The 27,059-nt window shown below is 43.2% G+C and overlaps 1 protein-coding gene across 2 annotated transcripts in view; it reads left to right on the forward strand.

Moving 5' to 3' along the window:
- Nucleotides 1-19,571, forward strand: part of PGM2L1 (phosphoglucomutase 2 like 1) — a 39,020-nt gene extending 19,449 nt beyond the window's left edge. For both annotated transcript variants that reach the window (XM_075050302.1, XM_075050303.1), the window contains 11 exons: nt 2,171-2,255; nt 3,239-3,322; nt 4,929-5,122; nt 6,059-6,248; nt 6,487-6,584; nt 7,393-7,573; nt 9,170-9,263; nt 10,463-10,592; nt 11,926-12,115; nt 12,647-12,780; nt 15,091-19,571. In XM_075050302.1, coding sequence (XP_074906403.1) covers nt 2,171-2,255; nt 3,239-3,322; nt 4,929-5,122; nt 6,059-6,248; nt 6,487-6,584; nt 7,393-7,573; nt 9,170-9,263; nt 10,463-10,592; nt 11,926-12,115; nt 12,647-12,780; nt 15,091-15,193 — 1,483 coding nt within the window. In that variant the 3' untranslated portion in view covers nt 15,194-19,571. The remainder of the gene's footprint in view (nt 1-2,170; nt 2,256-3,238; nt 3,323-4,928; nt 5,123-6,058; nt 6,249-6,486; nt 6,585-7,392; nt 7,574-9,169; nt 9,264-10,462; nt 10,593-11,925; nt 12,116-12,646; nt 12,781-15,090) is intronic.
- Nucleotides 19,572-27,059: the final 7,488 nt, after the last annotated feature.

Here is a 27,059-nt window from a genome sequence, read left to right on the forward strand (position 1 = left end):
TTAAATTGTGGCTTTAAATGCATTCTGTTCTATCAGAATATTTTTGTCATGAACTGCACACACTCTTTCCCCTCCCTTAGTCCATTTAAATAGTAATGAAGAGAGGCATGGACTAAAGCCTTTATAATACCAATTGCCAGCAAATGTGGAATGTAAGGCTAGTCACATCACCAAAGAATTTACAGTCTAAATGCACAAGAACACATTAGGCAGACATTAAGAAGTTGATATGCCTGGAGAGAAATTTGAATGTGAAGGTAAATTCGGAATACTAACATCTAGCTTGAAATCACTAAATGTTAATGCACTATTATTAACGCTGTTGTTCTCTTGTATTATGCATCTGATTTAAGCTTGCTTGGGGGAGAAGAATTCTACCTGCAGCCTATTGTAACCTGGTATATTGGTACCCTTATGTTAGTCTGATTTCAGTGTGTTTCCACGTTGGGAATATCTTACCTGGAATGCTTAAAATGTAAACTTTCAGTGATGCCAAATTGTGCTCTTTGCAAGGAAAGGGGATCTGTAAAAGAACTGTTTTCTGAATTCTGTAAGCAATCCTAATCCTGTCTCATTTGCGGAGCAAAACACATCTTGTAATGTTATGCTTTACAAAAAAGCTAACCCAGTGGGTAATTATTATTTAGTTAATGAGTGGTTAATTATTGTAGTTAATGTAGTTATTCTAGTTAATTGTTATAATTAATGTAGTTATTTTATTTTTTTCAACATTTAATATTCTAGGGATGTAAGTTCTTGGTAGAATAGAGCACAGAATCTAGTGACTGTCTTCTAAGAATTTCTCCATTCCCCTGAAGTTTGCCTCTCCATGCCTTCCTGTCTGGTCTTCAGATGTGTGGCACGTTATCCACCAGGCTTTGGCATGAGGGTTTTAAACTCCTCTGTTACACTGTGTTTGCAAGGCTTCTACCCAAATTGTCTGGGTTATGCAAGTTTAAAAACATGGAAATGTAAGAAAAACATTCCTTTTCAGCCACACAAAACTTGAAATTCAGACTTGATGACAGTGCAGTTGTTGTTGTTTCATGTGTCAAAGGAGCAAATCAGTTCTCAACTACATGTTTCTTTTGCCCCCTTGGGATGGCACACAATTACAGTAGTGATAAAATCAAATTGAACCTCCCCAAAAGAGTGTTTTCAATTGGATCAGACTGCTTATCCAGCACTATGTGAGCAGGAGCACCCCTTTCTTTGCATCAGTTCCAGTGCCAAGGGAGATGGCAGACTGTCTGGCTGTATTCCATAATTAAGTTGACATAAACCATTGTGATACACAAGCAAAATTTCAGTAGCTTCAACTAAGCTGAGCTCTCAAACTCTTAAGTGGTTTCAGGTTACATTTGATAGGTGCTATAGTGAAATTTTGAGTAGCTGAAATTTAAGACTACAGTATACTACTCACCATGGGAATTAAGGAAGCAAGTACTAATGCTTGTCTGTAAAAGCAAGTGAGCAAAGCAAACTTACACTATTCAATCTCTCATCTGTTTTGACTCTGAGACTTCCCATTAATTGCTGAGCTGTGTGTACCTGACTTGAACAGTTTCATATCAAACAGTTACCTGAAAGAGAATGAGTCTCCCTGCTGCTTGAAAGGAAAAGTTTATAATAAAGGCAAGGTTTAAAAACATGGGTGCTGTTACTGTTTCTAAACTTTCTGGAATAAGAGTGGGCTAGTTTGCAGACATATATTTTTAGGAATAGATCGGCTTCATGGATATTGTCTGCAGCTGCCGAACAGGGCTGGCAGACAAGCTTTGCTGTGTGAAATACTGAATCCTTTTCCAAACCTGCTGTTGCAGACATCTGGCACTTTAAACTTTCTGGGAGATTGGTTCTGTCCTTGAATGAAGGACAAATGTCATACCAGTAGGTTCTGTATCTCAGTTTTTTATATCCCTGGTTTATTTAGGTGGTTGACTGTCCCTTGTGTTCTTCAAGCAATGAATAAAAGAGCTGTGTCAGATTCTACAGCCTGAAAACTATTAAATTGACTGTGCAAACTGTAGGATACTACTCTCGGTGTAAGCCAAAAAATAATAGAGGGATTTAAGAAACAAGTGAAATGAAGGTTACAGTAATGCCGTATGGCTATTGAATTGTCATGGCCAGTTGGGTTGACTGAATGTTTTCTTTTTCACATTGGCAGACTTGCAAAGCTCACTGCAGCAGTCCTACTGGCTAAAGATGTACCTGTATACTTCTTTTCCACATATGTCCCTACACCATTTGTGGTGAGTCATCTTTTCTTTTATATTGTTGAACCATGCCATTAAGGGAATATTTGAAAGCTTACTAAAAATGTGAACTAGCAATTTTCTTCTCAAATTCCATTATTTAAACAGAAAAATAGAAGCTGCTTGGTATGCTTGGCTCTTCACGGAGGCTGTAACAAGAATGTCACTGAATTCTTCTGTGTGCAGATAGTCAGTAAAATCACATTTCACCCTAGGCTGCTATGTGAGGGCAGTAGTTATTGCAGTCCAGGCTTTGATGTATTAGTTACAGGTGAAGCATTCTGTTCTTCTTTTATCCTGTGCTTAAACACCCAGGTGTTTAATAAGGGTCAGATATGATATTTATGTGTGTGAGAATACATACACATACATAGGGACTGTATGTTTTTGGACATAAGACTTACACTGCTTGAAGTAGGGGCAATCCTTAATTTCTTCTGCTTTTAATATATTAAAACCCAGAGCTTTCTATTCTACTCACAGAAGCTTTTTCTTGCAGGGTTTTAAATCTTTGTTTTCTATTCTGTAAGCTTTTCTAGTGTGCTGTGTATGCTGTGGATCTTGTTTTGAGGGGACGACTGAAAGGACTGGATGCTCTTTAGCTGGAAATACCTGTAACTTGTTTTTCAACACGCTTTTTGGTGAATTCCGTCATTCTGTTTCAACTTGTTTTCTCTTTCTCAAATACTAGTGTAATCTGAGTGTAGACTTTCTTTAGCTGACCTGTTAACAATTGTGTTTATGTAATTGGTAAATAGAATAATGTTCCTATGCAACAGAATGGAACAAGCTTTCTCTCTATTACTAGCTACAGGAGACAGAATGATGAGCATTCATGTATACAATTTTCAAATAAGCGAGTGAAACATTAAGACCCACTTCTCCTGTAGCATCTTATTTCACAACTGACATAATATAATGTTATTTATGCCAGCTGCAGAACTCTTGGGTAAATCAACATTTCTGGGTTTCCTTTGTAGCCCTATGCTGTTCAGCAGCTCAAAGCTGTGGCTGGTGTGATGATCACAGCATCCCACAACCGGAAGGAGGACAACGGATACAAGGTAAGGCTTGAACTTGAAGTTCGTAGCATGTCACAGCCAACTGCTTACCAGTGTTACCTATGTGCCTTTGGCATTTGGCTGCTTCTGGAGCACACATTTGTGTGTGCTAGAAGAAGTGATTTCAAGTAACTCATTCTTCTGTAATAGGAATTACACACGCTTTCTTCTGTGACTAGAACTTAAGACCATGCTGTTTGTGTATCTTGAGCACAAGTCTGTTGTGACGTTCCATGGTGTCTAATCAGCAGCTGAAGAAATGCTTAAGGAGTTTATTGTATTCACTTCTTAGTTTTAAACTCATTTTTAAGTCTAAGCTAGAACTTAGGTGAATTAGTCCATACAGTACGTAACTGTCCTGGAGATGGTGATGGTTTGAGAGTTGATTAATAAAACTTTGTAGTAGCGTGTTGCTCCCTGTCAGGTTGGTTTTTTGGGGCATTGAGAGAGGTGGGTGGCTTCATTTTGAAAGCTTGGAACAGTATAACCACCCATAATAGCAAATGCTGCTTATGCGGTATTGTAACACGGTATTTCCTTTCTAAACTTTATAAGAATCTGAACTAAACTCTAAACTTTAACTAAACTTAGCATTCTAGAAGCTTAGTAACAGGTCAGTGAGTAATGGCAATAATAGGAGAACCAGTCACTCTGCACAGAGATAACTCTTGGAGGTGATTGTACTGCACTTGTCCTCTGTGGAACAAGTTGTAAAGTACTTCACCAGCCTTTACTTTTGCTTAGCTATAGCAATGAATAAGAAAATAAGCCACATCGGTTTTCCAGTTGCTTCATTTATCAAGAAGCTACTATGTTTGTGTCTTCTGATACAAAGCATTTCACTTTTGTCAAGATACTGTTTCTTCTAGTCTTTCACAAGAATTGTTTTATCTTTCACTATTTCCCCTGTGAATTGAGCAGCTTCTGAAGGTTTTGGACAATTTTATCCAAACTTGACAAACCCATAGTTTTGAAGATGCTGAGTACCTATGGGTTTCATGAAAGCCAGTGGACAAGAAAAGAGAGATTGGTCTAAGTAGAAAGTCTGCACTGTGAACTCAACCATGCTATTGGAAACAAACTGTGGGAAAACTGTCATCTAAATAATTCTTTAACAAAGACTTTTTATAGTTCAGGATTTGATAATGTTTCCAGCTGAAAGATTACGGTTGTTCAGTTACGGAAAAACATGGACCTTGGCACGCTGCTTATCTCTTTTTGTTTTGATTTCAAAAACAAGTTGTGCTGCTTTTTCAAAAGGAATGCCAGACTATGTAGAAGGTAATCTTTTTCTTCTATTACAGTTTGCACAACACTCTCAAATGTAAGTGCCCAGTTTTGTTTTCTCACGTCTGAATGATTTCAGTCATAATAGTTAAATACCAGCTTTTCTGAAAATAGGTCGTGTTGCTGAGTAGCTGTCATTACATAACTGAAATCATAAACTGTGATTCCAAATGACTTTTGAGAATCAAGCCAGTCTGATGCTAGCCTTTTCTGTATGACTTCAAGAAGCAGGAAGCATGCAGAATCATATAAGTAAAAGAGTTTATCAAGTTAATAATATTTGTAAATAAACTGTGTCTTGTTTTCCTTAAACTTATACCAGGTTTATTGGGAAAATGGAGCACAGATCACCTCTCCTCATGATAAGGAAATTATAAAATGTATAGAAGAGTGCGTTGAACCATGGAATGGCTCTTGGAATGAGAACCTGGTAGACACCAGTCCCATTAGACAGGATCCTCTGAAGAAAATTTGTGATTGTTACATGGAGGATCTGAAAAAGATCTGTTATCATAGGTATTGTATGTATCAAAATGTACTTAAATTGTGGGGTTTTTTTAAGTAAGCTCTGGGTTACCTGTAGAAAACTGACTGCTGACAGATAGACTTCAGTAATAAAGCATGTGATGCTGCTATACTTAAACGTTTTTGTTTTGGGTATAGGGATTGGTCTGTCTTCCAGAATTTTAACAGTTTTGGACCTGTCTGTAATGATTTTTATCGTCACAAATCAGTTGATTTCTGCCTTTGTGGCTCACAGAAGCGAGTGCTGCACTCTGCTACCGACATCACTATCTGGTTGAGGCCGTTGCTCTGTGCTCTTCATGGTGGGAATAATTTTTGGCCATCTCTCTACTGTCTTACCCCATCCGTTCTCTGATATGTCACTAAATTAGATGGTCACCATCGTTAGGACTAAATCACACTTTTTGACAATAAAGCAGCCTGCCTTTGGACGCTAGGCTACAGTAAAGCACCCTGATGTGAGCCGTTTGATGCAAATGAGTATGCTGAAAGTTCTGAATAAAATGCAGAAATTCGGAGTAAAGGTGAGGTGTAGATGAATAGGATAGAGGCGAGAAGATGAAGTTTAAAGGTTAGATGCGACAGAAGACAAATAAAAGGAGGAGGATGAATAATGTTGGTAGAGTAGAGCCAGAGTAAGATCTTCAGGGTGGTGGAAGAGCTCGAGTTTGATGCAGAAATTAGTGGTTCATTCTTGGGAGACTTTCAGCTGATTCAGCAGACGGTAAATTTCTCATTTTCCAGGAGAAGCACCTTTAAATCAGCAATTTCTAGTGAAAGTCCAAATGAGCGTTTGGTTTGAAATTAATGCAGAAACCAGCAGAATAGGACAAAGTATAATTGCATTTTTCTTTTGCTTTCCCACGTGGAAGTAGTCTTGTTAAATAATTAAGTAAAGGCTTACTGAAATTCTTTTTTCCTTCTCAGGGAGCTAAATGTGCAAACAAATTTGAAGTTTGTTCATACCTCTTTTCATGGAGTTGGACATGACTACGTGCAGTTGGCTTTCAAAGCATTTGGCTTTCAGCCCCCCATTCCAGTACCTGAACAAAAAGATCCGGATCCAGACTTCTCTACTGTCAAATGCCCAAATCCTGAAGAAGGAGAATCTGTGCTGGTATTCTTGTTTCTGCTTTATCAGATTTCTATGAGCTTTCCTCTATTTGGTTATGATACTGTGTTGAAAAACAAATCGAGGAAGAGAGCAGGGAGTACGGGGCTTTCCGCTGTGTTAATACAGTGGGCAATCCATGTGAGATTTTCTTTCGCTGCATGTTATATGTAAGTAGGAAGACTGGGGGTTTATTTGCTCTTGTGATTTTATTTATTTTTTCCCCACCCTCTTCTCCCACTAGGAGTTGTCACTGAGGCTTGCAGAGAAAGAAAATGCTAAAGTAGTAGTGGCTACTGATCCAGATGCAGATAGACTAGCAGTGGCAGAGCATCAGGAAAAGTAAGTGACGGGACCTTTTATTCTATCTCTTTCTGCAGAAGAGGTAGTGAAAATTGCAGAATGTCCCCAAATGGTAGACAGGCACACACCTTCAACCCACTCTTTCGTCTTGTAACTTAGCTATTTGGGTATTTTTCTTGCTAGCTTCATCTTTTGGTATAGCTCCACCTGAAAGAATATATTTTAAATAAAATTAGTTAACTCAGAAAAGATTAAATACTTACCAGTGTTACAGTAAATGGCCAAGTAAAACTTAACTGAAAAATTGAGTGGTTACTAAAGACAGTAAAATCTTGTTAATGTTTTTTCACTTCTATTAGGCAAACAAATTCTGCCTTGGGACAGTTAACTGTTGTGGGCTTTTTTGGGTGTTTTTTTTTGTTTGGGGTTCTTTTTTCCTCTGGTTTCTTCATATTGAATAGAAATTATTTTTCTTCCACTAACAGGCCAAAATTCTGATCGTTGTGTAAGTAACTGTCTATAATGCGCAGTTGTGCAGGCATTGCCTGACTGCAATATATAGACTGCTATACTTCTGTTTGATACATTAAAAAGACCTAAACTGTTTTAAAGCTGACAGTAAGGATCCTTAAGTGGTATCTTTGCTATCTAACAGAATGCACTGGGCTTGTAAATCACTGATACGTGATAAATGTGGAGTCCTGTTAGTACAGTGGCTTTGTATAGAGCAGCTTGTCAGTAGTGTGCTCAGATTCCTGTTGTTCTAGTGACTGCAGAAACATCTTCCCCTGAGTGGATGCTCCTGGGAAACCTAAAAGAGCTCTTACATTTTCTGTCCTGTTTGCAGTGGCTGCTGGAAGGTGTTCACTGGCAACGAGCTAGCAGCTTTGTTTGGGTGGTGGATGTTTTCTTGCTGGAAGGAAAACTGCTCTGAAGATGCTGATGTGAAGAATGTTTACATGTTAGCGACCACAGTCTCCTCAAAAATTTTGAGGGCAATTGCACTTAAAGAGGGATTTCACTTTGAAGTAAGTGTAGTTTTTATGATGTTGTCTTGGCAGATAAAATCTGATTGCCATGTTCTCTATCTATCCACTCCACTTATGACTTTACAAAATGAAAAACACAGATAATTTCCAGTCTTTTGGCTGGGAGTTTCTATGCATTCCAACTTGCAGAGAATGCTACTTTACCTAGACAAGCCTGACTTCAGCATCTGCATTTTCTCAATGCACGTTACAGTGAATGCAGACTGTGAGATCAACTTATGCAAAGCTGCAAGGAGGCTGTTACAGGTGATGCAAATTAAAAGCTAAAATATGTATAATAGAAATGCCTTTGTCTCAGTTATTTTCCTAGAGATAAATTATTCTGTGTGAGAGAATGAAAGTGTGTGCAACTTGGTGTGTATACTACAAAAATGGAGTACTTTTTGATGGATTTGTAACAAACACAGGTTACACAATATTCTTTCGGGTGCCCAGATCACTAGTATGTTTTAAATTTGGTTTTACTTCAAATTGTGTCAGACAGAGGAACTCTTATGTTCAGATGTTTAATGTAGTTTCATTAAGGACTTGCTAAAAAAGAAAATGGGGGGTGCCCCCACAGATTGACAGTTATTATTTTAGTTCCTGCATTCAAATTAAGTATTTGCTCTGATTTGAGACTGTTGGATGTTAGCCATAAGAGATGCAAGTGCTCTGAAGCTTAGCACAAACATGCAAAGGTCTGGGTCTTGTTTAATACGTCTTAATTAAATCCATGTGTTAGGAAAAAATATTTTGCCAAACAGTGAGGAATTAAAAACTAAAATTGAAAGCAACTCTGAAAACCATTTTCAGTGACTGTCCTGATATGCTTAATTGGGTTGGATGTCACTGCCTTGTAGTGAATTTCATTATCTTACTAAATACTGTCTTTTTTTTTTTTGGTCTGGAAAGGGATACATTTGACTAAAAAAAGCTAGGAGTTTACAGAACCCCTGGGTCTCCTCTAAAAGCTTCCCCTCTTTGTACCTTCCTTCTCTCCAAGAAAGACTGTTTCTAAGCTTTTGACTGCTTTTGCATGGTTTGAAGAGCACAAGCAGTGTTCTTCCCTCCCATTACTCAAAATTGCTGTTTATATTTCTCTAACTTTTCCTCTTGAATAACTTTATACTGTTGTCTCATCTGATAAGCACCATGGAAGATCTTATCTGATCTCAGAGAACCACAGTCTCAAGCATGCTTACTCCTTGATTTGATATTTACGCCCTAGTTGAGTATTCACTATTAAAATGCTATCTGGTGACTCTTTACCTTAGATTCATAATCTAAGCTGAAGATATGAGTTGTCTGATGTTTGTGTTTACTGTCCATATTCTGTCAGTTATTTAGATTTAAATTCAGGGAAATGATTTCAAGAAAATCAGAAAAATGTCCTTAAGCTTTAGTGTTTTGACTCTGCAGCAGTCTTTCCCATTGACCTTAAAATTCAAAAAAATGCATCATTTTTTTACCCTTTTTTGTTGTTGTTGTCTGAAGCATCCCAGAAGTGAAAGGAGTAGTGGCTACATTTTCTTCTTGACTTGAAACTAAATAGAAAATGTGTATCTAATGCACTCTCTTTTTTTTCTGTTTCAGGAGACACTCCCTGGTTTTAAATGGATTGGAAGTAGAGTAAAAGATCTCCTTGATAATGGAAAAGTAGTTCTCTTTGCATTTGAGGAGTCTATTGGTATGTATGTTAATAACACTTTAAAATGTTGAGAACTGTGTGGGGGAAATGTGACTAAAAAGGAGTGGGTTTTGTGTTTTGTTTCATAACTAAAGTACTTTATTTTTGTTCTTGTTAGTTATTAGTATTGGTATTTTGCTCTCATCATATCAACTTGCCAACTATCAGAATACATGATACATAAATCTCTGATTCCGGTATTGTGCTTGTACAATTTCCTCATACAAACCTGTTCTGATACAGGTTGAAAGTCCTGAGATGCCAGAGCCAAACTGCTGTTGCTTTGTGGCCTTTTAGGTGAGATCAAGCATAGGATCTGTTCTTAAGCAGTTTAATATCTTACAGGTCCTCTCTGTGAGGACTCACTATTAATGACTATGTGGAATTGGAAGGTGGCTTGCTTTGGTCATGCTGTCCATCGCACCAGTGCTGCAGTTCCTCCAGGAGCTGTATACTGTCCCCTCATACTTCAGAACAATATGTGAGGAATCCAAATGTGCAGGAATAGCATTGAATACCTTATGGAAGTGTGTGAATAGTCCTGCTGACCTTTCCTTGAGCACTCTATCTTGGTAATCTTGCTGATGCCACTTACCTGTAGAGAATTCTGTAGCAAACATTTTGGCTATAGGAATTCTCCACTACTTAGGATAAATGGCAGCTTTCTGGGACAGCATGTTCACATATAATATGGCATTTGAAAATGAAGCACGCAGTGAAGAGGGTGTCTGCTTATGCCAGTTTCATTCATAAAACTAAAGAAGCTTTTAACCATAAGGAGTTAAGATCTTGCTCATGCATCCCTTCAGAAAGAAGGCATCTTGGGAGTACTGTGGAGCAGTGGTTTTTGAGTTACCAAGGCTGTATCTGTATGGGTTCCTTTGGTTCAAATTAGTGGCAAGACTCTGCGATATCGGTGTGCTTGCACAAAACCAGCAAACTTTTATGTTTAGCACTGTACTATGAGAGATCTCATCAGAGAGCAGATGTTATCAATCTGTAATTAATTTGTTATCTTTCCAGCCCTATAACCCCTAAGTCAGTTAGGTTTCTTAGGAAAGGGGAATGCATACGCAGTAATAAAAACAGCTTACATGTATTGGCCAATTTTCTTTTACAGGAAGAAGGTTAAAACTTCAAATAAAGTAGTGTAATAGTATGTCAGATTATTCTTCCACTATCAATTTTTTTATTTCTAGGCTTCATGTGTGGCACATCAGTGTTGGATAAAGATGGTGTAAGTGCAGCTGTAGTTATAGCTGAAATGGCAACATACCTGGAGGGCAAGAACCTAACACTAGCACAGAAACTCATTGAGATATATGAAACGTAAGTTGTATTTTTCACTAGTATGTTCTACTTAACTATTTTGGAGCTGGGAATAATCTAGTAAATATTTTTAATGTGTCCCTCAGATGTTTTCTCATTGTAAGTTGTTTTTTCTCATGCAAAGATGGACTACAGTCTTGAGTATTACAGATACCCCTTGAACACTCTATCTCCCAAAGGACTAAAGAGGCCCTTTCTATCATGTGCCTGCAATAAATTCTGAAAGAGTAGAATTTTGCATATGGATCCACCAGGACAAACTTTTCTATTTGATTCATGCTATGTTACTTCTCTTATCTTCTGATGGGTAGCTATATCTTAGCTGTGGTCTGCGTGCTTCTCTTTAAACACTATTTTCACTTAAACACGGTCTGGGGATTGTTAGAAGATCATGCACAGTTCTTGCAGAGATTTGTAATAGAACAGAGGTTAAAGGAATGGCCTGTGTTCAATAGCTATGGACACAATTCACGGCAATAAAATGAGGAACGTGCTTATGTCGGAATTAAGTCACGTACTGTGATAAGCCCAGTTCATCAGCCAAAGTTTAACAGAATGGGTGGCACAGTTACAGCAAATTGTATATGCCATTCCTTTTCTTGCTGGCCCAGCAGAAGGACAGACTGTGGCCCTTAGAAACTTGGAATGAGGAACCACAAACGATGGTCAGCATTTATCTCTTTATGGCACTCGGGAATTTATGCTGTCACATGCAAACTGTAGCAAAAACAGTTCTGCACAGCTGGATTGAAAAACTGTCAATGATAGTGATAATAGAAGGATTAATCTTCCAGCCACATTTCATTTTTTAAGCTGCAGAGAAAAGGGTCTCTGCAGGATGAGGAATGGGTGAAGAACAACTTAAATTTCAATGTGCAAACGTGGTTGCTACACTGAGTGCTTGCATTAGGTCTGATTAGGGATAGTGGTTTTAACTTGGATTAAATAATCAGTTACATTCCTTAGAAGCTGTTGAAATAACCTGTTGTTGTCTGCCATAGTCATGCAAGCAGCCACAATTTTTCATGGTGTCGGAATGATGCTGCATATTAATTTCCTGAGGGCTACCAAGGCTGTACCTAGCCAAATGGTTGGTGTTTATTTCTTTAGAACTGAAACCTTTGCTTGAATTTAAAAATAGCTTAAGTTGATCTGAGTAATGCAGTGAAATCTGCTTCAAAGTCCAAACATTTGTCTCTAAGTATCTATTTCCACAGCTGTGACAACTGCATTCTTTTTCTGCTATTGCTTTTCCAAACAGGGACTTTCTTTAGATACCAAATGTGCAGAGAACTTCTGAATCTTGTGACTGAAAATGTTAATCTGCTTGTAGGTATGGATATCACATATCAAAGACTTCCTATTTCTTGTGCTATGATCCTCCTACTATCAAAAGGATATTTGAGAAACTTCGGAACTTTGATGCCCCTCAGTCTTATCCAAAATGTTGTGGTATTTACAATATATTACATGTACGAGATATTACCACTGGCTATGACAGCAGCCAGCCGAATAAGAAATCGGTGAGTTACAAAGTATTTTTGCAGGAGAGGTTCTGTTTTTGAAGAGACTGAAAGTTAAATACATGAAAAACTACGCAGAAAGATATACTATGTCAACTAAGATGGCAGTATAACTACCATCATCTATTAAAACTGCTTAATAACATTTACTGGAGAGGAAACTGCTTAAATGTGAAATGGCTTGGCTATTGTTGAATATTTTGATATAACAATGAATGAACTTTATTAGTTGGAGTGAGCTTGATGCTCCTGCAACTCTTAAGCTGTCTAGCAGGCATCCAGCTGTTGGAATTCCAATGGGAGTAAGGGGCAGTCCTGTTATCCTGAAATACTGAGTCTGGTCTAGGTGATAGGCCTGTCAGGCTGAAATGACTTGTCTAGTCTGTTGCATTGGCTGGTGGATGTATACTGCAGGGGATTTCAGCATGTTTATTTAGCTTTGTATGTACTGAATGTTGTATTAAAAAAAAAATCCTACTTTTGTGTTAGTTGGGGTGTTGTGTAATAGAATGTTGTTGTTTGTTTATGTAGGTGCTACCAGTGAGTAAAAGCAGTCAGATGATCACTTTTACATTTCAAAATGGTTGTGTTGCCACCCTTCGGACAAGTGGAACAGAACCAAAGATCAAGTACTACGCAGAGATGTGTGCGCTGCCTGAACAGAGGTCAGTAGCAGGTCTGCATGCAAACATTGCAAGATGCCTTTTGGGCTGAAAGGTCAGTACACAGGAATCGATTCCCTGCCTGGTGGGGATTCCTCTGCTGTCCCCTTGGAGACCTGAGCCTCAGCTGACCATTGCAGCCTGTTAAACTGGCCAGAATGATGCACATTCCTGCTCATAAGGGATCCCCTCTGTAGTGGATAAGACAAAGAATTGAATTTTCAGCATCTGCTGCAGTAAGACTTCTTTTATTAACCCAATTTCTTGTTCACTTAGAATTAAAAAGTGACAAAACTGTGCTGCTGCTGGCAAGTATGCTTAAACCCAGGTGGATTCCTCTTGCATTTGGGAATCTGCTGTGTTGCTCTAAGCTGCTGGATAGTAACTAGAGGTTTTTCCCCTTTTGACAGCCACCTGGATTGAGCTTCTTCCAGTTTAGAAGGGGTAAAAAAAATAGGGTATGTTTACACCATTGGAATTGGGAGTGTGAATGAGGAGCCTAGGTTCTCAGTCTAGCTAACAGAGAAGCAGGCCCTTGAACTGGATTCCTAACCTAAATTGCATGAGTACCTTTCCTTTTAGACTCAAGTCCCAACATTCCTGTGGAGTAGAGAATTGAAAATAACATAGAGGCCTCTGATTTGGTATTTACTTTTACCTATTGGCAGGAATTCAGGGTGAGCATATTTTTATCACTGAATGTTTTGGTCAGATTTAGGTAGTCAGTGGATAGTGAGTGGTAGATTGCCTTTGCTTGTGAAATGTGCACGTGAGGGGATACACAGATCTATGCCTAGACAGCTTTCCACAGGTTGCTGAAATATTCTTTAAAACATCTTTTTTTGCTACATGAAGTGCATTAACACAGGTATAGCCCATCTTTTGAATCATATTTTCAAATTATTCTGAACTGACCATGGTATAACAGCAGGTCAGAGAAGTGGTAGGAGTTCTACATCCCCATTTTCTGAATGGCAGCTCTTGCCAGAAGCTTGTATTTATTTGGTCAGAGTTTTCTGATTGTCTGGCATATGAATGCACTTCTCTGTTACATGGGTATGGAAATTCTCACTTCAGTTAAAACATGCTTCCATAAACCTGGGAGTGGGCAAGGTACCATTTGGTGTAAGCACTGAAGAAAAGGTAGGATATAGTTGAGGCAAACAACTGCACCAACAAGGAAGAAATAAATGCTAGAAATACTGTCCTTAACCTAATCTTAACATAAGTGAAGGCCAGACAAGTAAGAGTAGTGGGGAGAGATACAAAGTACCTGAGGATGCTCTGATGCATCATTTGGGCTTCTGTTCATTCTGGTAAGTCAGAAAAATACATCAGCCTTTAATTTTAATAATACCTATGGTTAATGGCAGTTATTATCTGGAACATGAAATTGAAAAGCTTTCAAGCTTCCCTGGTTCAAGGCATAAAATGGTCTGTAGGAACCTCAAAAGGCATTCCTCTCTATAATAGCTTTGCAAATATTTCTCTGAGTTGCTGTTTATTGATTTATTCTTAAAAGCTGAACATCAGGAAAGTCAGTTTTACTGCAGCATTTTTGGGTGTTTTCTTGAAAAGAAAGTGGTGACCTGAAGGGCAATGCTACATTGCCAGTTCCACAAATGGACAAAGCAAATGTAAATAAGCCTGGTTTGCCTATTCTGTTAAAACCAGACTGAGTTTCTTTCCCTCCAGTGAGACTTCTGGGGTAGGAGAGGGATTATGCATTTTTAAAAGAGCATTGCAATGCATTAGTGTTTGTGCATGTGGATGTTATCTTTTTACTCAAATGAATGTCTGGGTATTTAAATAGGGAAAGGGTCAGTATATTACAGTGTCCTCTTGTGAGCTGTGATGCTTTGCCTGATTACTCAGTCCCCCTGAATTGCACTTTAGTCAAAATGCAATCAGATACCCTACATGGGCATCTGGACACCATGTAGAGAAGAATATAGGGTATCTACCTCTTCTATTAGTAGCTCATTCTTACTTTTTAATCCATTTACAGTCTGTGTCTGACCAGCCTTGCATCGTTTTTGCAGTTATTAGTTCTTGTGTCCCCTCTGTTAGCCTAGAGCCCTCTAGTGGTGATTATTTTTTTCTTTAATTTAACTAAATTAATTTAAATTAATATTGCAATAGCCCCTACTGAAAAGTAGCTTGTAAAGCAAGCAGGTTGGAGTCTTTATGTGTTGACGCTGGTAGGAAACATAACAGAGCTAGTTCATCACCATCAGATCTTGCTTTTTATTTCTTTTTAATAGATGCTTGGTGTTTATTAAACCTCTTGACTTGGTATTGTTCTCTTTCTAGTGACAGAAGTATGCTAGAAGAAGAACTTCAGAAGCTTATTGAAGCTTTGATTGAGAATTTCCTTGAACCTGATAAGAATGGACTGATCTGGCGCTCTGCTTAGATCTCCTGTAACTGGTGTTCAAAGAAGTGACTGCCTGCACTGCGTCATGTGAAACAAAGGAACCAAGAACAGAACTCAGTTTAATACGTGTGTGTGTGTATGTGTGTTAAACAGCTACATTTTTATTCTATAAAGAAGAAGCATTCTTTTGTCAGGCTTTTCACCAAAGTCTGGGCTAGAAAATTGGGATAAGGAGAGGAAGTAAGGGAAAAGGGTGGAATTTATTATTATAATTTTCTGTCCTTTTGACCAAAAGACTCATTAACCTGCACCAATGCAAATGAACTGCCCTAGTAGGTTTAAGGCAGCTAGCTGATCTTAGCCACTAGATCTTGTCTTAACTAATTTCAGGTACTCAATACCTTTTGTGTGAAAAGGTTTTTAAAATGGGGTAGTTGCAGTGCTTGAAAGAAGTGATCACTGCAAAAAAGCCTGCTTCTTCCTAGCTGTTGTGCATGAATGTAGGTATCATTGTCACCAGTCTTAATTTCCAAAAATGTTGAAGTAGAGTTCAGTGCTTAGCATTTCTTGTTTAGGCAAGTTGTTCAATATGACACTTTTCAGCTACTTAAGTATCCTTCTGTTGTTAAAGGTGCTCTTGGTGCATTGTATCTTTCCTGTGTGTATCTTAAAATATTTAATTGACAGTGAAACAATAGTGGCAACACGTGCAGTTCCACTTGCAGTCTGTGTTTTGAATTATGTAGTGCCTTTCCAAGGCTTCCAGAGGAGTATAAACTTGTTCATTCCTTGGTTAAATTGCCCATGCTAAGTACCATAGGCCTTGTAACCATTTTTTTATCCTGCATCTCCAAAGGGTCGTAAGCTTTTTTTTTTTCAATAAAGGTTTCAGAAATTCAGTAACTTTGAATGGGAAATTCCAGCTAGTGACTGTTTTGGTTTTGATAGCTTGAATTCATACTGTCTGTGTACTTAAAAAAAAAAAGGGGGGGGGGGAAGTGGAGGTGTGACACTGATGCCATTGGTTAGTTTTTTTAGTTACTAAATCATGATTTTTTTTGTCATCTAAGCAAATTTCTGTTAGAATAGCAAAATTTCTGTTTGCAAATACTGTTTATCTTCTAGGGCAAACTTTTAACATCTTCCCATTATCTGTTTCCTACCATTGCTTGAGTAGAAAGTGATACTGTTAATCACTTTTCCCAAAAAATAGACTGATACAGAAATTCTCAGGTAGATATCTAGGATTTCAGAAAATAAAAGCTGTGTTTTGGCAGAGAAAAGTTGTGGAAGATACTTTAACTGAAACAACACTTCAAGAAAAATTGCTTATTGATTAACTGAGAATAATATTTGTTAATGTGTGCTACAAAGTTGTTAATATTCAGAATAAAGTCAGTGATGTTCTGGACACCTCCCTGCTATCACTTTACAGTAATTAAATAAAAGAAAGAGATAAGACTGGACACTTAGCAGTATTGAAGGTTATGTGAAAAGACCCTAAGATGCACTTAAGTTAAAGCCATTGTTTTGCCACTATTGTTAAATCTCTAGATTTGTCCTCCATCTTATTATACCCTTACAGCTTGATGCCATAGGATTGTGCAGAGTGTTGTTGTATGTGTTGCATCTAGATGGCTTTAAAGAGCACCAAGGTTTCCGTGTCTGTGCGGGTATTGGGTATTTCATGCTGACAGAAGCTTTGCACTATAACCGTGGATAAGTATTTTGCTGTATATGAATGTACATGTACTGCAGAAGGTCTGTGTTGCACAAATTCTTATTTGCCACTGATTCTTATTTATTTTTAAGTTAAAATATTTCCAAATTGTTCTGCAATTGAGTGAAATGTATCTAATGCCAAAAAAACTTTTTTTTTCTTGATTGTACATTTGACTGATGTGGTGGGGAAAATGGGTGAAAGCATTTACACTTGGAGTATACTCATGTTATTGTACAGCGCTGGGTAGGTCTCAGAAGGTGTGAAGGCATTTCTAACTGCTGCTTTGTCTTCAGTTTTCATGAAAAAATGCAGATGTGGATCCCAACTGCACTGAATTTGAAGAAGGTCTTGACGTTTGTTCCACTGGCAGCAGATTAAAGCCTTAGGCGTTTTGGATTTTGTTTTTAAATGGCCTACTAGTAGTACAGAAGAGAGTACTTGGAATATAATTCTGAACAAAGGTAAACACTGTAAAAAGTGTAGTGTATGTGATGAGGCCAGCTGTGTGTATATTGTAGCAGGTAGCATTAGGAGTTATGTCTTGTGAGTTATGTCTGTGCTCCTACAGAGAGCAGGAATCTGCAATTTCCCAGAGAGATCTGCTTTATATCAGTAGGCAAGTGTTATAAATGCAGTATGGAAGAAAATAGTGATTATGTTTTCAAATCAGCATTCTTAGAAGTTGGTAACTGTTCATAGTCTGAATATCTTTAAAAAAAAATACGAGGAGTTAAGTATCTGGGATTCTTCTCGTCGATAGATTTGAGCAGTAAGTTATAGATGTCGTCGTGCTTTTGGAATGACAGCAACAGGCACAATGTGTTGAATGTATTCTAAGGGTATAATAACTATTGCTGTTTTTAAACTGCTGCTACTGTTGTTTTCCTACTGTATTTGAACTGTTTGATATATTTATACTGTTCCATTTGTGGAACTCCTCCTTTATCTCCTCCCTCTGATCTTGCTTCCCTTACTTCTGTTACTGTGAAGGACTGTAATTCTCTTACTTCATCACCCTGTAACTTTGTTATACCTCGTGTTAGAGTTTGTTGGGCTTGTGCACAACCTTCTTTCAGTTGTCGGTTGTTCTTTACTACTTTTCAGATGATAAGAACAAAGGCTTTTCAGACTTGAGTAGGAAGCAGATAATAGATCAAAGTATGCTGTGGATGGTGTTTACTAGGCGCTTCCAGTTAAAATATGCCTCTTCAAAGGCTGGTCTTACAGCAAGTCACTTGCTTTAAACTGCAATCATACAGCCAATGATTTGTTTTTAGCATTTGATAAAATTAGGAAGGCTTGGTTTTGTCTCTTCCTTTTTTGATGTGACAGACTTAATCTCTGTCTTACTCAGCTATATGGTAAAGTTGTGTTTCTATGGGCCTAGGATAGGACCTTTCTAAGTACAGGAGACTTGCCAGGCCAGGTTGAATATCTATGACACAGACCTTGTAGCTGAATTTTTTCTTCTAGTTGTGATACAGCGTCCAGTCTGTGGATTAAATAGCTTCAAGTGCTCTTCATGTCTCTCCTCCTGCATCTCTAAAAGATGCTTCCTGCCATGGCATGAGTGAACCACAGACTCTTGCGTGGAAGAGAGGGAGGGAACGTGTGTAACATGAGAAAGTTTGACTGGAAGCTTCAAGCACAACTCTAGCTATAGGCCAACATAGCACAGCCCTGGCTTTGTTTGCTGTTGGCGTGGTGTCCTGTTCAGGTGGCAAGCCAGTTCTGTTTCACTTGCCCTTCCCTCCACTTGCATCCCCAGCAGGTTTCACTGGGGCTGCAGGAGAACTAGGAGCTTGCCTGAGTACGTCTCCTCATATTCTTAATTTTAAATACCCAGCTCTTCTAAGGAGGGGAAATACTCACATCATCCACAGAGTAAATTAAGAATTAAAATTCTATGTGTTCCTGTTTTAGGCATTGAGGTGAGTTACAACATGCTGTACACACTGCCTGGGGCTCCTATACCTGCCTTGGGCAGTTCTTGACTGATCTCAAGCTGTTGCTGCATCTTTGATTGGAGGATACCTGCAGCTTGAAATTTCTGGCATTATTCCCTGATTTAGCAGTACTCAGGTAGCACTCTGTCCCCCTTCTCTGCCTGGCTCCTGAAGTATTAGGGATTTCAGCTCCTGTTTTATTAAAGGGAGTGTGTTTGTGTGAAACTATCAGGGTATTGAGGGAGAAGCCACAAGGTGGAATGATGGTTTTGGTCGTTTGGGGCAGGGTGGGATGTGTGGTCTGCTTTAGAAGGCACTTGGATGTTCTCTTTAATTTAAAAACTAATATTGTCATCACTTTGTTTTGTCTTTCCCACCCCTTTTTGCCCTCTTCTCCCCCCAAGTAAGAGAGGGGGGGCTCTTTGCATGGTGATGCCTGGGTGGTTAGAGTCCATCTTGATAACCAGGACATTTTCCATCATCCCTCGCCCTTTGCATGCTCAAGAGGAGCTTTGTATGACGTGATTGAAGTATCTGAAGTTGCATCGTTCTCCTTGTCTACAATCCTGGGGAGTTCTGGAGCTGTACTCTTGTTTACCTGATGTCTGTTCTGTAAAACTAGGGCATATTACAAATACAGAGTGAGAATTTGCACTTTTCTGAAGGATTTTTGTGTGTATTGCTATGTGGATTTAGCTGAATGAAGTGTTATAAGTAATAAAATATTCTCTTCGTAGTAGCAATCCTTCATGTTTCTTCGGTGGTCTTTAGTCAAACACTATTGCCCCAAAAACTGAGCTGGTGGATAGCTGTTCCTGACCGAGTGTAGGAGGAATATTGACCATGTGCCCACTCGAATACCTAAAGCCCGAGGAACAACACAGTTTCCCGAAGAAACTGTTCAGAGCCTCATCCTTCTGGTGGTGACGCTAAATGAGATCTCTGTTTCCCAGGGGCTCAGCACCAAGGACTGACGGGCTTAGTTGTGACCTGAAGTCACCATTGATGCCACCACGGAGCAGGTGGGAAGGGAGTTGGATGTTTGGGGCTGTAGGACAGGCGTGCACAAGCCAGAACAAGGAGAGGCTGGAGTTTCGGGGGTGAATTTGCTTCAGGAAAAGCAACAGTCTCGAAGGGAGCTGGGGAGGGGAGTGAGAGGGTCTGTTTGTGAGCCCGTGGCGGGGAAAAAGGGAGCGGGGAAAAGAGGAGCAGCCGCTGTTGCAGGTGAGCTGGGGTGGGCATGGTGCAGGTGGGAGTGGGTCTAGAGCAGAGGGTCCAACCTGGGGCTGACACTCACCCAAAAGAAAGTTTTCAGCTCCATATAAAGTCCCACCAGGAAAGTTGGTGAGGGAGAGGGACCATCCTCTTGCTGGTCCCTCTCTACTCAGGAGATCACCCTCTGCTCAGGATTTTATGGGGTTCTTACACCCACTGTTAGACTCTGAGTTGATTTCACCCCTGCTTGGCTTTAATATTTTAAGGCTACTTTAAAGCATTGTTAAGGTTGATGTAAGATGGTTCCTGGGGGCACAGCAGCATGTCCAGGAGGGTTCCTGCATCCCTTCAGGTGACGGCTGCAGGCTTCATCCCCAGGGGCGGTCTGCATGTGAATTGTTGGGGTTTTTTCTCCTTGCCAAGGCTGAAGAGCCCCCCCTGCTCCAGACCAGAGCTCCTCTCCTCCTCCCAGCTCACCAGAATTAGCTCTGAATTATCCCTTGGTGCTTTCCAGGGAGAGATTTAACCATACCCCTGTTACGGAGGCTCACACAATTAAATTCAACAGGTGTTAGAAGTCAGATTTATTCCTCAGTAAGCCTTTAGACTGGTTGTTAAATGAAAAAAAAACCCAAACCAAACAGTAGAAGGACGCGGAGATGGAGGGCGTTATTCGGGCTGGGGGTGAGGGGAGCAGCGGTGTCACCCACGGCCACGGCAGGGCAGGGACCGGGTTTGGGGGGGGACACAGGACCCGGACGGGCTCCACCGTCTGTAATTGCAGGAACCGGCGCTGGATGTCACCGTGAGCCCGTACAGAGGGACGGAGCCCCGGGGGGGGCTGCAGCCGCCCGGCTGCACCCCCTGAGGGTGCGGGGACAGCCGAGGGACGGGCTGGGGACCCCCGGGGTTGGGGTTGGGGTGCGGAGCAGCGGGGGGGGAGAGGAGGACCCTGGGACCAGGCTCTGCTGCCATTATCCCGGCTGAACTGGGATGTTTCTTCCAGGAACGGCATCTCCCAGCCTTCTCCAAGGCACTCTGGAGCGGTTTGGGGGACCGGAGGCTCTGGGGGGTCCGTCTGTGTTACTGGTCCAGCACTGGGACCCCGGGACATCAGACTGGGAGCAGCCACGGTCACTGGAGGCTGGTGAGTCCTGGCAGACAGCGATGCCTGGCTTCACATTCAGGTCTTGCCAATTTAAATGTTAATTTAGTAACTAAATTAATTACTGATACGCCAAGCCCGGCCCGCGTGGCCTGTCCCTTGGGCTCAGCTCTCCGGCGGCTCACGAAACATCTCCGGAGCCCGTGGCTCGTGGTTTTCTCCTGCTGGTTGGGTCCATCTCGCCATGGGAGGACGCGGCTGGTGGCCCGGCTGCTGGTGGGGGCTGGGGGCTGGTGTCCGCGTCAGGGCAGCAAGAAGCGATGAGGGTTGCTGCTTCCCATCACGTTATGGGGAAAGCTAACGAATAATTTCTATGTGCGTGCAGCAACGTATGGAGCATGCCAGAGCACCAGAAGTCCCTTCAAAGGGCTTGGGGTTGGAGCAGGACTGGCAGCCCCCAAAACCTGGTCCCTGGGGTCAAGGGGAGCCCTTCAACTGTGCTGCTCCCCAAAAGGGAAACTGAGGCACAGAGCAAGAAGGAAACACCACCCGAAAGCCCAGCGGTACAGCCAAATACTCAGTCCATATCCACTGAGCTACCAGCTCTGGTCCATGGGTGACGTACCCTGCTTATGGGTCACTGACCGGTGGGATACGGCGTGCTCGGCAAAGAGGTGGCAGCGATGCTTCTCCCTTGGTGCCAACGCCACGCCAGGCATGGGCAGCTCTCGCTCCTGCCGAGCAGGGAGCGATGAAGCAGGAGGCGAATCCCACAGGACCGTTGCTGCAACCTCGGCTCCCCCCAGCCTTCAGGGTGCTTACCCTAACGGCACGATGTCAGGCAGTGATTGCTGCACCGCAGGGGTGTCCCCTTGTTCTGTAAGGGACAGGGAGCTGGGTAGGACCAAGCTGAGCTCCTGGGGTGCTCGTGGTCCCCAGGTACTCTCCTTTCCCAAGCCTGAGCTATCTGCCAGATAGGTGCAAGTGGTGTATGGAAACCCACCTCTAAGGCTGCCAGTTTGGACCATCCCGAAGGGAAGGGCTGCCCTTTAGTTCTGGAAACCTGTCCCATGGGGATGGAAAGGGACTGATCCTGCCCATGCAGAGCAGCATCTCCATGGCTTTGGGATGCAGGTTCTCCAGTGGCACATCAGAGATGATCTGGGTTCCTCTTCACGAAGAACGTGGAAACCTCCCCCAAAAGGGCATCACAGAAAGGTCCTTCTCAGGGGCTTCCTTTGAAGCAGGGAGGTTTGTGCAAGTTGTACCACGATGGGGAGGGAATGGAGCTGTGAGCAGATGTAACGTGGCAGCATTACTGAGGCCTGGGCCAAGGGCTGGGGCCAGTCCCACTGGTGTAAAATTGCAGGAGGGGGAAGGACCAGAGAGAGGGAACTGGGTTTGTCTCTGTCCAAGCTGAGGATGTGTCCTCTGAGGCTGAGGAGCCTGAACAATTAGAAGTGATGAAGATCATCTAAAAATAGTAATTGTAAATGTCAGGCTGGCGAGTGCTTGGGAAACGTGCTGGAAGGATGGAGCGGCTCTGCGGGGTTATCTGTGCCCGTGCATCCTTATGCAGGATGAGGGACCAATACTCACCTGCCCTGGGTTGATCCTGCTCACCCTGGCTCTCTGAAAGCCCCCCCAAAGCCCCAGAAACTGGCTGACATGGATCACCTTGGACAGCCATGGCCAGAGGCATTTTCTGTGCTGCTTTACCCTGACAGGAGCTGCAGAAGATCCCAGCCCTGCTTCGGATGGAAGGTGGGGTGGGAAGAGATAGGCTTCGGGGCTGACACCAGTCCCTCAACATAAATTCTTTCTCAGTGGCTTTTGATAGGGGAAAACTTCAGCGAAGACCCCCCCGTTGCCCACAGTAAGCACCATGGGATGATCCCAGCCCTGCAAGTTCCGTGATGTGCTGCCAAAACCACCCAAAATATGCTCTGGTCCCCACTCTTCAAGCAAACGATGGGAGCCTGGTGGCACAGGAACACCCAGCAGCCACGTTACCCGCTCTGTTGCCTCCACCCCTGCCAGCTTCTCCCCCCATCCCCAGAATCCCACCTGTCCCCAGTGTGCCAGAAACTTGCTTAAAACAGCTGGGAAAGCAGGTTTATTTTGAGAAAAAAAAAAAAAAATCCAGATCGGGGCAGATTAGTGGAAACATGTCCTTCCCCATCTGCCCGGGCTGTGCAGTGCCAACTGCCTGCAGGGCTGAAGACACGCGATGAGGTGAAAAACCACCCGGAGGAGGAGGATGAGGTGGCCCCACGCTGGGGACCTGTGTGGCAGGGAGGCCATGAGGTCGTGGGGCTGCAGCCCGAGCTACTGGGGTTCAGACCCTTTTGGGGGTGTGGGGAACTGCCTCCCCTCCATCCCAGCTCTGATCAGTCCTAGGTGCCCTCCCTGCCCATCCCTGCCTCTCTGGGTCCCGGATCTGCCTGTCCCTTGCCCATCCTGTGCCTGTCTGTCCCTGCCTCAGCATCCTTACCCTGCCTACCTCTGTCTGTCCCAGCCCATACAAGCCCTGCCTGTCCCTCTCCTGCCTGTCCCTGCCACCCTGGGGGGGGGGCACACCACTGTTCTTGCTGGGGGCTTTGACCTGCCACCCTGTACCCTGGCTGCGTCCCCCCAGCCCCTCTCCCCCAGGACAGGTCTCCAGCCCCCTCCCTGCCACTGAGGGCTCATCGCTGCCCTGAGCGGGTCAGTGCTCAGCTGCACCGGGAGCCCCCGTCCCCCGGTATTATCCCAACACAGCTGATGAGAAGCTCTCACAGATAAATAGGTGGGATCCTATTTAATCGTGACTTTTTTTGGCAAGGTGCAGGGGTCACCTCTGAGCCAGAGGAAGGACAAATAGAGCGGGCACTGTCCCAGGCTTGGAGGTTCCAAAGCTGCCCAGAGTTTTAAGTGAACCCTGCCGAGGTTTTAAATCCATTCCTGTGTTTTTTTGCTCTCAAATCCTTTCCTGCTATCAGGAACTTAGTCCTGCTTGCTTTGTGCCTCCGTTTCCCCAATGCACAAGGGTGACAGCTCCCACTTGCTCTTCCTAAAGGAATAAATGAAAAGCAGAGGGTTTCTTCCTTCCTCCAAAGGTGGTTTGGGTTAATTCCTGCTAGTAGAGGAGGAGGATGAAGGAGCCTGGGGTGAAGCTTCACAGGGTTGAAGACACTTGGGCAGAATTACTTGTTATTAATTCTGTGTATTTTTGGAAGGGAGAGGCAGCCAGTGGCTGACTTTCTTCCCTGCCCAAGTGCTGGGGTGTTGCAGCCCCGCAGTCAGCAGGGATGAGGATGATGCTCCAGCCCAGTTATTTCCACTTGACAAATCCTGACAAACTTCCACCAAACTTCAGGAAAAATGTTTCTTAAAGCACACCTGGGATGCCCTGGTCCAGCAACACGAGCACCTAAAACCCACAAGGACGTGTGCAGGGGGAGGATGGATGCAGGCAGGGCAGGCAGCGTTGCCTGCCCCAACTCCGTCTGCACCCACATCCACCTCCTCGGCTAAACCTCACTGCTTGCCTCTTGGCCGGGTCAGCCCAAGAAACAGCAGAGCTCTTTGGGATATAAGGAAGGAAAAGCGGATCTGAAAGACCATGCTGGGTTGGAAAGCACTGGCAGCTTATAAGCATCTCATAGGCAGGGCATATAAATAGACATTTTTGGGTTTTTCCCCTCTTTTTCTGTGACAAGCCACTGCAGAGGGCTCTGAGCATCCTTTGCTTGATTCACACCACAGATGCTGTTTATATCCTGCATTTCATTCGGCTCAAGGAGCTCTCAGGGTAACTTTCCACTTGGGTGGCAGCTTGCTGCCAAAGTCTTGGGGTGCTGGGAAGTTCTCATAATCTGCTGAGCCCTTCATGGAAAGGGACCGCACAGAGATGTGATGGCAGCTGGGTTTCTCTAAACGCGCAGCTGTCTTTGGGAACCCAAAAAGCACATTTTGAGTCTCGGCTTGATGACAAGTCTTGGTTTCGCTAATCCAGAGGTTCCCTAATCCTGCTGATTTGTCATGCTTGGGGTATGCGCCATGCAGAATAATATTAATGTTAACAAGCCACAAGAATTACGCTCCTGCAGCTGGTTATCTACCCAACCACCCACAACTGACCGCTCGCACGTCACCTTTGCTGGGCTGACGGGGCTTTGCCTCCCTGGAGGGAGTCGGAGCACGCAGCCCGGGGTCTTGGTGCACCCAGTGAGGATGGGGTACGCGATGCTCTGAACCTCCCGCTGCTCAGTGCCAAAAGGAGGAGTTTCCTCATCCCTGGGGACCAAAAGCCACTGCATCCCTCCCTTTGGCCTCAGAAAAAGCTGGAGCAACCGGCTGCCCATGCCAGCTAACCCCTTTGCCAAAGGGCTTTGGGGCCAGGATGTGTTTGGCCACTTTTCTGTCTGCTTGGAGGCAATTTCCTTCCTATCATCTATCACCAGGCACCGGCAGCCGCTGCCAGGCGGATGCTGCGTTCCCTGGTCCAACAACCACCCATCTGCCTGCAAAGCCCTCCAGGCACTTCTCCTCCTCGCTGCAAGATGTTAAATCTCACCAGGACTTCCCAGCACTGTACCCATGAACTGATGCTGCTCCGGTGGAGTCACAGCCCGGGACGCCCCACGATGCTCAGCAACGTTTGCTCCCGGCACAGTGTGCTCTGCCAGATGATGTGCAAATCCACCCCATTGCCCTTTCTCTTGCTCAGGGGCTGCATTTTGGCTGCACGCAGGTGGGAAATGGAGGGAGGAGGCAGGAAAGTGGATGAGGTTGAGGGGCAGGCTGAGATTTCTCCCCCATAAACCTGCCCGGTAACTAATTGCATGGGGTGGTGAGGTGGGACCAGAGCTCACAAGCTCCTAGGATGAGGAGAGAACCTCAGGAAAAGGTCCCCAAAATGCAACAAGTTTCTGTCAGAGCAACTCATCTCCAATGAGCTGAGCTGTGGGGGGTCTCTGGGGCTTCACTGGGAACTGGGGCAGAGCCAGGACCTGGCTCCAGTGGGGAACCAGCTCCCTGCTCAGCAGGACCAGCCAAGAGCACCCAGGAAACTCATTTTGACTCCTAGTGCCATATCCCTACCTGAATACAGGGCAGGCACACAGCTGTGCACCAGCTCCCCTTTTCGGGCTTGCCTGCTTTGATACTGGGCTTGCAAGGGGAGAAAATGCAAAGGGGGAAAATGCAAAGGAGCCTGCACCAGGTCGCATCCTTCCTGGGGCCGCCAGGAACGCCTGGGATGGAAAGAACTGTGCTTTCCCCCAGCAGAGCTTTCCACCCAGTGCAGGAGCTGAATACACACACGCAGGCTCAGGGGACCATAAATCCCACAAAATTCTTATTTACAAACCCAACATGCTGCGTACCTGCTGCTCCCTGCGTCAAGGATCCCAAAGCACCAGGCAAACGCCGGCGCTGGTCCCAGCGCGGCTGCAGGGCAGCGAGGATGCAGCCCTGGTCCTCACATCTGCCCGGCTTGCCCGTATCAGCCTCCCGGTACAGAGAAAGGCAAACACAGATGTATCAAAATGCAACAATTAAGTTTTCAGCCCGGCACTGAGATTCAACATTTTAAGCTTAATTTTGGGAAATGTTGTGAGTCACAGCCCTGCACAGCCTCTCCCCACATCTGTAGATGCTTAGTGCTCCAGTGTCTCATGAATTAGGTACCAGAACACCCAGGAGATAAAAACTGCTTTAGAGACCTATTACCTGGATAATTTTCCTGAGTCCCTGCCCTGCTACCAGGGAAGGATCAGGACCAAGAGCCTGAGCTCAATGCACAATGCAAAACCTCTCTGCATCCCTGGCCACCAAACCAGCCTAGGAAAAGAAGTTTCTAAGCACCAGCAAAACTACAGAGGAGCCCACAGCTGCCTTCCTCCGGCAAACCAACAGTGATAACATCGCCTC

The sequence above is a fragment of the Buteo buteo genome, chromosome 18 (assembly GCF_964188355.1).
Source record: "Buteo buteo chromosome 18, bButBut1.hap1.1, whole genome shotgun sequence".
Taxonomy (NCBI): Eukaryota; Metazoa; Chordata; class Aves; order Accipitriformes; family Accipitridae; genus Buteo; species Buteo buteo.